Source organism: Calonectris borealis, chromosome 1 (assembly GCF_964195595.1).
Source record: "Calonectris borealis chromosome 1, bCalBor7.hap1.2, whole genome shotgun sequence".
NCBI classification, from domain to species: domain Eukaryota; kingdom Metazoa; phylum Chordata; class Aves; order Procellariiformes; family Procellariidae; genus Calonectris; species Calonectris borealis.
In genome coordinates, this window is record NC_134312.1 from 55664391 (window position 1) to 55679671 (window position 15281).

The 15281-nt window shown below is 46.6% G+C and overlaps 1 protein-coding gene and 1 non-coding gene across 4 annotated transcripts; one reads left to right on the plus strand and one right to left on the minus strand.

Moving 5' to 3' along the window:
• The first annotated feature begins 28 nt into the window (after window positions 1-28).
• Window positions 29-8766, plus strand: LOC142083684 (uncharacterized). Of its 3 annotated transcripts, XM_075153474.1 has the most exons (9): window positions 29-299; window positions 1758-1871; window positions 2360-2422; window positions 3474-3560; window positions 4475-4564; window positions 5048-5228; window positions 5865-5969; window positions 6399-6482; window positions 7601-8766. In XM_075153474.1, exons 1-9 carry the CDS (start codon window positions 202-204, stop codon window positions 7850-7852), a joined length of 1074 nt encoding a protein of 357 aa, XP_075009575.1. In that variant the 5' UTR covers window positions 29-201; the 3' UTR covers window positions 7853-8766. The 3 variants fall into 3 exon arrangements, with proteins under 3 accessions (XP_075009575.1, XP_075009585.1, XP_075009595.1); XM_075153484.1 differs by lacking the exon at window positions 5865-5969; XM_075153494.1 differs by lacking the exons at window positions 5865-5969; window positions 6399-6482.
• A 6128-nt stretch (window positions 8767-14894) lies between these two features.
• On the minus strand, window positions 14895-15043 carry LOC142078133 (U12 minor spliceosomal RNA). The gene has a single exon (XR_012672142.1). It is a non-coding gene; the product is annotated as a U12 minor spliceosomal RNA (small nuclear RNA).
• Window positions 15044-15281: the final 238 nt, after the last annotated feature.

A 15281-nucleotide genomic window follows, 5' to 3' on the forward strand; every position in this document is an offset into this window, starting at 1 on the left:
GTGTGACACTACGATACAGTGCAAAGAGCGAGTGCCTTTTCCTGTAAAAGGGAAGGGCTTGTTTCTGTTATTTATAGCAGAAAACTTCCTTTGTGAAAGCAAGAAAGCACCTGCCACTTACAGTAGCTTTCTGCGCTCCTGGCAGCACAGTCCCCTGTGCTGCCACTCATTTTGGTAAACATTTTCTGCTGCTTTAAAGGCATGGATATATCCGAGTTTTCTTCCTACAGCAGAACGGAGGCGTTTGAAGGACTGCGTAAGGGCGCTGGTCCTGGAGAGATGACTGCACAAGGCGGCAGGTATGTTGCACGGGAGGTGTCTCTGGCAAAACTTACCAAGTTTAACCTTAGTAAGTCTGAATATTTCTACAAAGTCCCTTGGGGGGTTGCAATGAGGGACTGCGAACATTTCCCTACTGTGAAATATTTCAGTAAAAGCTCTGTTTTCTGCTTCCTATCCTTCCTATCCATCACAGGGACGGTTAATTTCCTCAAATTCAGCTCAAGTTCAGCTCCAAAGGGTGAGGCAGATCTTAAATGGGTGTGAGGAAGAGAAATGGAAAAGAACGGTATAAATAGTGTAACAGATCCTGGACTTCAGGGACTCGGTCTCTGAGCTCATCAGTTTTTCAGGGAAAGGCTGACTTAAATGCAGATTTTATACTGGATTGTTGAGCTTAAAGAGAAAAAACGTGTCCTTAGTGAAAGACTGGAAATGAAGTGATTTAACTAAAAAGGAATCCATCCAAGTAAATAAATCCAAAATCCATTTCAGCGGGAGACGAGCAAGGAGGTGCTGGGAGAGAGGGGCAGGACAGTCCCTTGCAGCAGCCATGCAGACTTGGATCAGCACAAACTGATGGTGAAGCCTCACGCTTAGGCTTTCTCTGACGTTGCCTTGCTGCAGGAAGGAGCTTGCTGCCTGCTCCACCTGTATCCGAGCTGCAGGAGCACCTCAAACTGGGATTGTCTCTGCAGTAATAGTTGATGTTTGGGATCCTCATTAGGAAATATGGCACAGAGCAGTTGTAAAAATGAAAATTACTTTGAGAACATAGAATCATAGAATCATAGAATCGTTAAGGTTGGAAAAGACCTCTAAGACCATCGAGTCCAACCGTCAACCCAACGCCACCATGCCCACTACACCATGTCCCTAAGGGCCTCATCTACACGTCTTTTAAGTACTTCCAGGGATGGTGACTCAACCACGTCCCTGGGCAGCCTGTTCCAAGGCCTGACCACTCTTTCAGTAAAGAAATTTCTCCTAATGTCCAGTCTAAACCTCCCTTGGCGCAACTTGAGGCCATAACATATAGCTTGTTCATCTCTATTAACAAACCCCAGACCCGTATGTCGCAAAGTTGATTTCAGCAGAATACCCACCTGCACTTGCTGTTCCCCACACTCTGCGGGTTTGGGTTGAGTTTGGTTTTCAGGAGTTGTCCCTGTATCCTGCCCACTTCATCCAGCCCTAACGATTCGTCAAATCCTCTATTTTTTGCAAACCCTGTCCTGTGCAGTCCTCTGAACTGTGCCAGGCATCATCTGGGAAAGTGCTAGCTCACTTGTGCCAAAACTGCGTCCAGGAACGTGCTGGGCCATCATGTGCCCTGGATCCTGGATCCCCGATCTATTTGTTAGCGTGGATGTAGCCATGGAGTCTCTGCTCATGGGGCTATCTTTTATAAGGTGCCTGTTTAGAGTATGTGATTTTTTCCCCCTTCATTTTAAGAATCCATTTTCTTTTTTCCTCAGACAAGTATTTGACACCTCGTGGCAACCGTCAGCCAGTGGGGACAAGACTTCAAGTCTGGAGGCATTATATCATGACCGGAGAGAAAGGCAGGTGCAGGTGGAAAAAGAAATAAGGTGAGTCTGGTGACCAGAAATTACAGTATTTAGCCCCTGATGATCAGCTGTAGCTGCCGTATCCTAGATCAGGCTGGACCGAAGATGACAAGTAAGTCGGACTCAAGGAAGGCTCTGAGCTAGCACCAACTTTTGTCCTATTGGGCTATATTGGGAATCCAAAGCCAGTTTACAGAAGCTGTTTGATCTGCATCATATAACATGCAGATCTTACACTTTCAGAGTATTTTAGTTGCACTATTGGTACTGGCTGGTGTTGCAGTATTTTATTTACACTATTGGTACTGACTCATAAAAATCACAAACCACCTACCTGGCAAAGCCTTAAGAAGTTTTGCTGTCTAGATTTCTTTTTTTCCCTACGGGCTGATCAGGAATTGGAGGGAGGAAGTTTATCTTGTGCATTTCTTAGGACTTTAATGGATACTTGCCTACTGACTGTAATGTGTTTTATTATTTATTTCTTCCCCTGATGGACTGATGGACAGCAATAAAAGAGTTTGGTCTGACCCTGTTGATACTCGACTACAATTTCTGGAGAGTTGCCACAGGTAATGTGATTCTTTATATTAAGAATATATATAAGAGGGGAAAAATCATAAATGTTTCTGTGACTGAAACATACTCAAGCCTTGGTTATCACAGCTCTGTCCTGCAGAGATGACCAAATTTTCATTCTCCTGTTTGATTGTGTTGTCGTGGCCAGGCGTGAGCTGCCTCTGAAACAGGTTTCTCTTGGAGTGCCCGTCAGGGCACACGACCAGGGTACGTGACATGAAAACATGTCGTGTTGTGAGATGAACTTTCATTTCTGTGCAAATACTTCTCTGAATAGGAAATGGCTGCCTTAACAACAGCAGCTCTCAAGATAAAGGCATCCCTACAGAACAGGGAGGTGGTAACAGCGGCTCTGAGGACACTTTGAGTAGGTGCGCAGAGGCAGTCCTGGGTTTTCATCGTGAAAACTGCCCTCTTATGAGCTAGGCAAGCACTGAGGGAAGGCGTAGTGGCTGGGATATTGGCAAGAGGAAGGGAAGTTGTTAATCAGGAGGAAAGAAAAAGAAATAATAGCCTAAATAATAGCATCTTGGGGATAAAATGCCAACATAAATCATTCTCAGTGTCTAAGGCCAGGAGTGAATAAACTTCAAATAGTATAGCTGGATTTCTATACCCTTCCTGAACAGCTTTGTGGAGAAGAGGCTTTCCTGTTGGGATTTCTGTGAAGACAGGCTATGGTATTTTAAAGTTTCTGATCGTGGCAGGAGTATCTGTGGGGTCATGAAGGATTTGCAGGTGTGCTGTCACGGGTAGTCTGGTAGTGAAGGAATACTCACAATTTCTGAAACATTGGAGCTTTCTTCACGTGTGGCTCAAGTTTGAGACTTGGGCTGATGTAAGGCAAAAGTTCCCAGACACTGGACCTAGATTCAAATGATGACCAAGCTCAGTCACTTGTGTCCCAGAGTTTGTTTGCCTAATTACAGAAGGCTGTCAGGAAATCAGTCTAGATCCAGATTACACCTCCCAAATTCAGGTCCTTATTCTTGGTTTGTTCCCAGGTCTGCCTGCTTAACATTGATTGTTTTCTTCCATCTCTAGGCAGCATGCTGCATCTGATCATTACAAGATGCAGGAGACCAGCAACCCTGATCCTTCTTACCAGGAGGGACACGGGAGCTGTCAGGAGTGAGTATTGGGTTTTTCTGAATTTCCTCTTCTCAGTATTGTCCTTTCACCCACAACCAGTCATCTTCTTCCACTACGCATCATACATCTACCACCTCCAAAGTTAGACAAGCTCTGAACTATGTGCAGTAATGAAGGTAATTTAATTGAGAGAGCAGAAACTTGATGGGATAATTCACAAGATCAGAATATTAATATAAGACGGTATGGCTTACTCTGAAAGGAGGGGAAAGAAACATGGGACAAAAGGTCTCCTTTATATTAGGGCTGCACGTACTTGTTCTGAGATCTGTAGTACAGAAGAAGACACAATCTCTAAAAACCTTTGGTGAATGATAAAAAGGCAAAAAAATTCCAGCACTTTTAGGGTGTGAGTCTGCAATTGACCTAGGATCATCATGTAGAGAGGGCTTTTTTAAGCTCTAGTAGTATCACCTAAAGAGCAGGCATTGGAAATGGGAGAATTTCATCCGCTGGAGGAACAGGAGACTGACATTACCCAGACATTTGTGGAGAAAGAAATCCAGGAGAACAGAACTCTCTGGAGGGCTTGGGATGTTTGGTGATAATGTTTTGATGTTAAAGATGGAGAAAACAACTGGAGAAAAGACGAGAGTAGATTCTAACAAGTGGAGAACACTTGTGCTTTCTTCAAGCCTTCAACCTCTGTTCCTCACAACCCCACCTCCCTTTCTTCTAATGTAAATAGCTTTCCCCTTGATTTGAGCATAAATCCTAGGTGGGGGCTTTCAGGGGAGGTTGTTAAGCTCCCCTGGAGTTTTTCCTGGGTGCTCTGTGCTTTCCCACCTCACAGATTTTTTGCTGGAATTCAGACTATTCAATAGGGGCAAGTCCACTGTTGTCCCATTGTCCAAGTACAAATAAAGAGATCTCACAAAAGAAATCTGTTTCAGAGCATTTCCTAGAGCCGTCACCCAAAAAGAGCTTCAGGAGAAAGAGGAACGTAAGAAGCTGAAAGAGAAGATCAAAGAGCTAGAGGCAAGGTAAGGTATTTAGTCAGATTTCTGATGCAATGTCTGTTTCTACACTGAAGAGTCACATACTTCTTGCTTCCTCCAGTCCTTAGGGACTCTTTGTCTCTGACCAGACAGCCTAGACACCTTCTCCCCAGACTTTCAACCTGCCAGCATCTCTTTGTAACTGATTTCTGGAAGATGGCTTGGGTTGTTCTGGAAAGGGAAGGAGATATTCCCAGGGTGAACATGTTAATAAAAGAAATCAGCCTACAATGACATAGTCAAAATGCTGCTCTTGGACCAGTTTCCACTGCGATCATGCAAAACTGAGCTGAGAAAGCACTATTTCCCACACGAAAGCTGTTTGCCAGCTATACAATGTAGTTGAGAAGTGCATTGTAGAAAACATGGGATTCATTAAATAGATTTGTAACATGCTGTAAAATAGTTACGCTTATTCATTGTTTCATCTTGTCTTAGCTAAGTTTTTTAATATCCTTCTTGCCCTAGAAACAAAGAGCTCTTGTCTAAAGCGATGGGCATGCACAAGCACTCTGAGAACATGAATGACCCTTTGCGTTTGTCTGCTGTGCTGCACATGTATGAGATGCTCAGGCTACATGACTGGGAAAAACTCAGGAGCTCCAGAGCCTCCTATTTGTCGTATAAAACCGGCAGCAGCATAATTAAGGTTTGCTCATGTGCATTTTCTCAGTCTGACTCTTATCAGATCAATACGGTGTAGCCAGTATACCAGGCTTTGAGTATTAGTATTCCTGTATCAGACAGGGTTGGGGACTAAGTTTGGGTCTCTGATTTTCCAGTCCAGCAGGGTCTGCCTAATGCTGTAGAGAGCAAACTGATGGTGACCTGCTTCCTCCTGCCTTTCAGAAGGGCACATTCAAATCCCAGTCCCATATCTCACCCACATTAAGCACAAGTGGGAAAACATAGTCCAGTTTCCTTAGAGTTAACACTTTAAGCACTAGATGGGAGACCTCGTTCTGATGTCTGACTTACTGCCCTGATGCTGGGGGGATCTGAAGGAAAATACTAAAATGGTACACCTTGAAGGACGAGACTGAGATGAGGCCATTATTAGCATTGGTTGTGATGGTAAGGCCCCAGAGATGCTGAAGAATGGGCTTCAACATGCAAACAGCTTGATGAAACAGTTTATTTCTCAGGTATTGAAGACATATTTCAACCAGTTAGTGGCCCTACAATTTACTCTAATGCAGATGTGGTTTCAGCACATGTTTTCCACACTACACCTCTCGTTTCAACGTGATTGCTGCTGTAATCAGCTGTTATCTTTGTGCTGCAGAAGCTGTTTGATGCCTGTGAGAAAGATACAGAGCAGAGAACAACTGACATATTTGTAGTTCTTGACATTCCACCTCCGAATGACGCTATGACCAACAGCAAAGAGGTACTTTATGTTTCTGTGTAATTGGACCCAGGTAGTGGGATAAAAGGGCATTCTGCCATTCATTTAGAACTTAGCTTCTGCTAGGGACACTGCTCAAAATACATTGGCAATGACAGTGGAGACAACTTATGAGCTGAGAGGGATGGGGATGTGGAAAGCTGAGCTCCAGCGACTTTTCTGTGTCCCACGACACACAGACATACACTGCATGTCTGAATTGTCCAGCTGGCTGAGGTGCATATACAAATGCAGAAAACATTTTCCAGCCCTTTGTTACTTTTATGGGACCTTCCTCCAAAGCTTGAAACGGGCAGCTTCTCTATTGCTGATTGACACGATCTGAGAAACAAAAATTCCCAGTGCTCAGGGACTGCGCTGCTGGCCGCAGCACATGCTAACAGTTTGCTTTGTACTGTGCTCGATTTGTAGGGGATGATGCAAAAGATGATAAGGAATCTCTTCAAATATTCCTATTACCAAAACGATTCAGAGTTTTACAGCAAAATTGTCATGGTGAGTAAAGGTACAGCCCAGGGGCGGTAGTTCAATTTTTCTGGCACGTCTGTGCAGCCTGGTATTTAAAAAAATGGGAGGTCTCCCTTCTGCTTGGGGTTGTTTTCCACTTGTGGTGAGGGTTTTCCAGCCCATGTACTCCTAAATATTCTCACAGGCCTGCACAGAGGTACGTGTAACCTTCTAAGGGAGATGATACAAAACTGCACCAGGAACAGTGGGGAACGGCAGGGCAGGCAGGGCAGTGCCCTCACCAATAAGGCCACAGTCCTACCAGACCCAAAGAGCAGAGCCGGTGGTGGTGATCAGGGCCAGCCACAGACCGGTGATCACTGGGCAAACCCACAGTGACCAGGCAGGTCAAGACAGAGCTGGGAAGTCAGTCTGTGGGTCAGGGTCAGCAAGGCTGGGCACAGGCATCCCAACATCACAGCTCAGGCAAGCCACCACTGAGCTTGGATCAGCTCCCGGACCAAGTGGTGGAGGGTCTGTGGGTGGAGATGAGGCTTCTCATTACTCCTTCTCACACCACCTTTTCTGCCAGCTTAGCTGTTTTTGCAGCAGTTGAAACCAAGGTTATATGGCCATGCTATAGCAGAGCTGACCCTTGAACACAAGCAGCCAAACCCCTGGGGAAGGCAGGGGAAAGCTTGCAGAGCCTTGGTGTGCACAGAACACTTCGCTATCCAAACAGACTATAGTCTAGTGGGTTTTTTTCTGGGAAAAATATATATATATCTCATATATATTACATATATATGAAGCTTCCAAAGAGCAGCTTCCTCCTTTTGCAGCTTGCTGGACCTTTCCGGAAGCTCAGCCTTATCAAGCTTTTTGCAGAGCTCTCTATGAGGAAACAGAGGCAGTTACTGGATGCTGGAACATTCCAGAAGCCAGGACTTTAGAACCTTTAAGAACCTTTAAAGTGACCCTGGGACCCCTGCCTGCCCCACTCGAATGGTACCATCAGCTTTAACAAATGAAGTTCTTCAGTGCTTAGTTCATGTGGAGCAGCTGCACGGAACGAGAGCAGGGAGGCAATGTAACATTACATCAGCACAACATTACATCAACATAACATTACAAAGCTTTGAAAACTTTTCTCACTTGATTTTCAGCAAGCTGGCATTGACCCAAAAACTACCCTTGAAAGACAGTTCACACTGCAGTGCTGCAAAATTTATTGTTTGCTGCTTCTTCAGGACCCACCAGTTAAAGCTTCGTGGAACCTACAGGAACACCCGATGCAATATGTAGAGCACGTGGACAAGAAAGACTGGGAGCACTGGGGAAAACCAGCATTTCTATGGCCCGTTATGAAATGCAAGGAACAAGTTGTTGCGAAAGGTGTAATCTGGGATGAAAAGTAGCGTGACTTCAGAGTCAAGCTACTCACTTATATGACCCCAAGAAAATGAAACAGCTGCTGCGCAATATGCTGCTTTTCTTTCTCCCATGAAGTGCCTGCTTTTCAGAGCTAGTAAGTTAGACGCTCCTTGCTTGGGAAACGTAGGATAAATCATTATTTACAAACGTGTATTAAAAATTGAAGATGTTTGCCTCAGCAGCATGCATACATTTTATGTAACGTTTGTTCCTTGCTGTCTCTAAACAGCATTTGTGCGGAAAGAGAATCTGTGTTTCTAGTCTACCTTACCTGCTCTTCACAAAGGCTTATGACATTGTCAGATAACAGTGGGGATCTCAGCCACCCTGTGGAGGCACTTGCCTCCTCACCAACAGCGTGTGGTAGGACCAACGCTTTGCGGGACCCCTAAGAGTAGTGGTATCACTGCCCTCCCCTGTATCTATAGCAGGTACACAAACTGCAGGCTCATGCTTTCTGCTAATGAATAAGCAGCAAGGATGAAGACGGCCTGTTGGGAAATAGGCATCCTTCTTGGGTAAAAAATGTACTTCGATGAGAAAGAGATCAAGGCATTAAAAGACAAGGCTTACAAAGGCTATGATGGACTTTCAGAAGACAGGTGTGTGTAGGTATGTGTACCCAGACACAGACACTGAGGCCCACTCTTATATGCCAAAAGGCCACTTTTGTCCACACAAATGCCACCTGCCTGTTAGTACTCAGCTGCTTTCCCACATCTGTACAATTTACCGCTCTATAGCCCTTCAGCTACATACGTGCCACAGCTCTTGATCAAAGTGCTCTAAAAGTTGTATTTCACAACGAAAGGGGGATGAGGTGAGGCAAAAGCATGTTTATGTGCTTGCGTGACAAAATATTCAGTGAGATTTGCCAAATAAAAATAACTGGAATTCCTGCTGTGTGCCTGCCGAGTCCTTTCCTCCAGTTCTGCTTTCTAGTCCTGCAGTTTCCTTGGCTGCATAAACTCCCTGACAATTTTCTCAAGGGCTCCCAGAAAGAAAGGCAAATTTCTGTGCAGCTTTCTGCAAGCAAATGGCTTTGCTTCTCTCAGGAATCCACTATTCTGTGAGCATGTTGCAGTTCACTGACAAGACGAGCTGGGATCCAGGTATGTGCAAGAAAATTGGCTCTTAGAAAACCAGAGTATTCTATGAAACTGACTGTAAAAGACCTTTACTGGAAATATTTATTACGGAATAGAGCAGGTGAATTAAAATTACATATGCAGCATGTTTCCTACAACTTTCACAAAAAGAAAGAACCATAATAGTTAGTTCTTCATGCCTTGTGAGGTGTTGCAGACTAAGGCGGGTGGTGCATTAACACTTCATCTTGTCCAGGCTTTAGAAGGTAAATGACAGGGAAGTTGCCCAGTACCAGCAAGTAGGAGCTTCAGCATCACCCTGAGCCAAATGCCATGTGATTATATAGGTGTAATAGTACATATATGGCAAGCTGCCATGCTCTATTTGTTACCCGCTTAGAAATTTTGTTAGCCTAATTTTTAAGACCCTATACCTCCTTGAGTCAATTTGGTCCTGTTCTGTGGATCAGTTTTATTCTGAAGCTCATCGCTTCTGCAGCTTCTCATGTACGGTCATTTCCTTTGATTTTTCTTTCCTTAACATCTTTTTTGCTGGCTTTAGGCTAAAACACTCAAGTTACAAAGCTTTATATTTCAAAGGCTGATTTAAAAGCCTTCAGAAGGCTACAAGCACTGCTGCATCCTTTCTAGCAGGCTTCACACACACTTCCTAGTCTCTCCTAACAGCAGGAGCAGACTTTTTGCTCTGTCTGTGCAGCACCCAGCAGAATCCAGCAAGACTTGGACTCTGAGGTCCTGCTGAAACATCTTTTCCCTGTTACATATGCTCAGCTGATTTCAAAGGAGCAACAATTTCCCCCTTCCTGCAAAAGGTGTCATTTGGCCTAGAGTGCAGTGGCCCCGAAACTGTGAATGGGCTGCCTCTTTCCCGCGCAGCTACAGGATTTTTAACCGCTCACAACAGACCAGATACTTCATCCATCAGCAACAAAGGTCCTGACTGCCACGAAGTGTCTCTGTGCGTGAAATTTCCCTATTGCCAGACTTTCACATCTCCTGGTGCAAAGGACAACATCTAGCCCGTGATTCAACACAACCTCTTTTCCCAGTTCTTGATGTTTGAGGGTGAGATTTCATGCGGGCTGAGCATCCAGGGCACTGGTGTGGCGAGTTAGGCCACATATTTGGTGTGGGTTGCATTCCTCCCACCAGCAAAGTGAGATGCGGGATTTGAGTATCAAATGTCCCAGCTACGTCTAAGCACTTTTGGAGCAACAAACAAAACACCATTGTTCTAGAAAGGTCACTAGGGGCAAGGATAATGGCTGTGGCTGCTGCTGCGCTGTCCTGAGATAGCTTGAAGCCTCCGAACAAGAATGTCCCTGAAGAACACATTGAGTCACGCAGATACATCCTGCCTTCCTCCATGTTGTACAGGATGCAATCATGAAATAACCCAGAGTTGTCTTCCCTTCCTTCTTTAGCTCTATACTATCATTAAGAGACTTGGAGAAATGCTACTGCTACTGCTGAAATGTTGTTCTCCCATAGCTTCTTCCACCCTGTACCTCTTGGGGACAAGTAGACTCTTCCACGGCCTGAGGAGCATATTGTATTTCCAACCACCTCCTCCCCCTCCTCCCCTCCCTTTTCATCAGTCAACACAACCACGCAAGAGCCTCCCCCTCACTTGGTCTCATTTGCTATCTAAACCAAGCTAAGACAGTTCTGACGTAGACTTTCTTCAAATCTCAGTGGAGACCCTGAGACCCTTTCCCTGCTCATAGATTCTTCATCCAGAAGAAGAGGGGCAAGTCTACCCGTATCTCTACACCTTACATCTCACAGATGGATAGGAATCTAAGTTTGCTCACCCTTGCCAGAGACAACATCTCCTGCAAGACAAGAGCTCTGTACAAAGGAATTCACATAGCCAAGTGGGTTAGATCCTCCACCTGGTATCCGGAAAGGATTCCTCCGTGTTACACTGTCATCCTACCAGTGATGCAGGATTATCCCTGGAGCTGAGGCACAATGGCTTTTCTTCAGCTCTGTAGGATTCAACTAGTTGCTATCTCAGTCCTTCAGACTTTGGTGGGAGATCTGTCTGTCTGATCCCACGAAAGACCCAGCCCAGGTGTTCTCTTCCCTTGTGCTCTCCCCACTGATCAGAGAGGGAGAGAGACCCTGTTCCCAGTGGAATTTAAAAATATCACTCATATCCTGGTAGAGACATTGACTGAAACACCAGCAGCACACTCAAGGCTCCACTTCTGTCACCCAACACTACAACTTGTCTAAGAAAACAGTTTTTCTAGTACTCTCACTGAAGTGAGAGAGGTAAAGGTTAGACGGTACCGCTGAGACATAGTACTGAAGAATAGCATAAACAATGCAGCAGGCTGTGGCCTCCCCCAGCTTTTGGGGTGTTCCCAAGAGCTCTCTCTTCATGCCACTGTACGGACCTGGTTATTCACTTTACATGCCAGTAAACTGCAAGGCCAGCTGGGACGGGTAGATGGGAAGTATCCTGTGTTTGGCTTCTCCTGCCTCTCCTGCACAAGCCTGTCACTGTTCCGACTCTGAGAATCTCCAGTCCTGCTCTTTACCTCCCATGCCCTGCAGCAGCAACATCCCATAACTTCAGTGACCCTCAGTGCTTCTAGTGAACTGATCTTACACTGCATTAGCTAAGTAATTTGGAAGACACACAGACAACATCTGCAGTCTCAACCTTATGCATAGCTGGCATCTACTGCTCCATAACCCAAAGAGCCCCACTTTCTGGAAGGTAGGATACCTTCTGTCAGAGGATAACTATGCAACTATGCCAGCAGTTATAATCCACAGATACCTGCTCAGATCGGCCTTTCCCGCTGCAACACCCGCGTCTAATCCGGACAAAAAGCAACAACTGTCCTGGGTTACGTCCAATGCAAATAAGTGAAGTGCTCCGGCGAAGAAATTAAGAAAAGATGATGTCCAGTCCTGCATATTTGCTAATAATTTAAACTTTTACCACAATAACAATACCCCATCATTTCTGCAAATGTTTGTTTAAGTTCAAGCTAAATCCCAAATTTGGTCCTTTTTCTTTTTCTGTTCTTATTTTTAAAAATGAAATTTGTTCCTGCTAGGAATAAATAAACAATTAACAGAGTAACAAAAACCTCAGTTTATAGACATAAACGAGAAATACAACTCAAACAGAACTCACATTAACCGACATTTCTGATATAACCTTCAAAAATGTTAATGTCTCTATATCTTTGATCTGAACAAAAAAGGAATATATAAGAAGTCAGGAGATTGTTACTGTAATTATTAGGGTTCTACTTCAGTATACAAAACCTAACACAGAAAAATTAGCCCTACAGCAGCTAATTCCCCGTGAGTTTAATTACAAAATTGTTTAATCGTTTTCGTACAAAATGTTTCTGTGTCAAGGTAATGATTATGGTGATGGTATTAATGCAATCAAGGGGGAGCATACTGCCTACATACTAAATTTTTTATAGTTTTGTTATAATTAATGGAGAGGAATTAAGGTTTCTAAAAGCTTAGATGATAGAAATCTAATCTAATCATGGGGCATGTGGGTTTCTGTCCTTTGAAGAGCAAGGAAACACATCTAATACTGCGGTCGGTCATGATGATGGATGGAATTTATCTGGACTGAGTAATGATGTGGTCTTGCTCCACGGCAACTTATCGAATATTTTCTCTCTCCATGTCATTCTGCTTTTAGCTGCTTCATGTGCCTCTGCAAGACTCAATGGGGGTAACACTGTAAGTCGGGCGCTGTGCCGCGTACTATCCCAAGGTTAACATGATGTCTGTCGCATAATTTCCTAATTAATATTTTGAAAAGGAGATTGGTGTGAGACAGGGGAACGGTCTCCTCTGTTCTGTCTTCCGTGCCCTGGGTCTCAACTGATAAGGGAGACGCTCAAGGAATCCGCCTCTGAAAAAGCAAAGGCAGGCCTGAAAGTTTCCCAGTGCATTTGGACAAGGAGCCCTTTGTGGGGACCCCTGTGCTCAGGGAGGTCTCTTTGCTGCTGCTTGCACCTTCCCCTCTCTCCCAGCCACGAGAAGAGAAGCGGAGGCTTGTGCAAATATTTGACTTCTCATTCACAGCTGCCAGGAGAAACTGGGAGAGACCCGTGAAAGCTGAGCTGCAGCTTGTCGTAGCTGCAGCTACGACAGCTTACAGGAAGAGTAAAACAATCGTAAATAGGGGGAATGGAAGATCCTGAGGTTTAAACCCTTCCTCCCCGCAACAGCACGGCTCATGACCCCTAACCAGCCTCCCACTGAGACTTCTGCGTGGGAGGGGAGGTGCCTGCAGAGGGAAGGGAGCTTCACTGAAGGAATGGGTGAGCCTGGACTCTGCACCTGGAGAGAAGATGACTTAGGGGATCACAGGTGGAAGAGAGGGTGGGTAGGAGCTACACGTGCACTCTCTGCCTTCAGTGGCAAGAACTAGGCTGCTGGAAACATAACGAGGAGGACATGGTTCACCACGCAGCAGAGTGGACATGTTGTACTCCTTGTCAAAGGGTACTGTGGCTGCACAAATATCACTGAGGTCAATGGGTGCCTGGACAGGTGTCTGGAAGAGACCTCCACAGGGGGTCCTTGCAGGTTGGAAAGAGGATACTGGCTAGATGGCCCTCTAGTCTGGAACCACTTGGGCTGCTCTTATATTCATACAAATTTGCTCAAAGAAATGTTGCCTGTCAGTTTTGCAACAGCAGGCTTTATGGTTGTCACACATCATCCATCCCACCACCTCAGTTCGATCAACTCTCTCGACAGCTGCAGAAAGGCAGCACAAAAGCACAAAAAGGGCATGAACTTATTATCGTGTACCCTAATTTGATAGCGATGCAGTCATGTGCCACCCTTGATCGGATCAAGTACCAGTGGACAACTAAGCAGTGACCTGGCATCACTACCGGTATGACTGTGGGCTCACAAAGCCTTGAAACGTTCCTGAGAGAAAAATCTGTGCTGTGGGATCCTGAGCTCGCGTGGCCAAGCTGCTCCCGTCTCCTCTGCACTTGTCCCTGGCCCCCACTGGCAGCTCCTGCTCTGCTGAAGTCCAAGTGCTTCCTCCCCGGACCTTCCCTGTGGATCTCGCACGGAGCGTGCACGGGGCGGCAGCTGCACAGAGACACGGTGGATCGCATACACTGCGATGCCTCAGGGTCACCGCAGCTCGGGGCATTGTGGTGGGGAGATAGCAGGAAGCGAACGATGAGGGCGCGGAGGGGAGCCACATAAGTGATCCGGACAGCTGCTGGAGGAGACACAGAGCTGTGGGCAGTAGCAAAACTCTGTGTTTTGGAGATGTCTCCCAACGACAGGAGGAAACCCTGCACCGCAGGGCCCTGGGGGTACGCTCTGCTGCAAAGGGCGTTTTGAGGGAGGCCCAACAGCACCGGGGCCCGTGGGGAAACCCAGAGCCGCCGTCCTGCAGGTACCGACGCCGCAGCCGGTGGGTCAGGGCAGGGCAGGTGGCGACGCTGGAAAAGCGCTGGGAAGCTCACCTCCGCCCAAGCCTGCGCAAGGCAGCTTTTCCCTTTCACTTTTTTTTTTTCCCCCTTAGTCTGATTTTAAATGGCGTAATTCCTCCCACAAAAGCATAAAAAAGGAATCACCTCCCGCAGGCACACGACACGTTAGCAGGGTTTTGGTGGTGTATTTCTAAGCCTCGTGAAGACCCTTCGGCCGGCTCAGGCAGACCGCCTTAGGCGTGAACTGGAGGGAGCAGATGGGGGCGGGGGGAGACACTCGTTAAGACTTTTTTTCTTTAAAGCGATTTCACCAAGTTCTTCCTTATAACGCCAGGACTCCGGGGCGCGGCCCCGCCCTGCAGCACCACGGCTTCAGCACAGCTCCCTCCCCGGCGGGGGCGGCGAGCACAGAGCCCGGCCGCCCCGGTTCTGTCCTTGGGACGGGCTGCACTAAGGGTCGGGCAGATCACGGCACCCGGGCATCCCGCGAAGTAAGCGGGCCACCTGGGGACGACCTGTACCCGCGCAAAAATTCCTCTCACATTGGCAGTGAGGACCCGGGCGTCACCCCGGGTCGTTATTTTCCTTACTCATAAGTTTAAGGCATAACCGGCACGCTCCCGCCCTGTTGGGAGAACCCTATGCGACAGCTTTGTAGGTCAGGGCGAGCAGCTCCCCACGCCGCCCCACTGACACAGCCTAACTTTCCGTTACCCTGACCACTCTTCCCGGTCTCTTTCCCCTCCTGCACCGCCTAACCGCTGCCGCGGGCGAAACGAGCCCGGACGTGCCGGCGGCCGTATGTAAATGAGAGGCCCGGGCGCCGCTGGGGGTTATGGGACGCT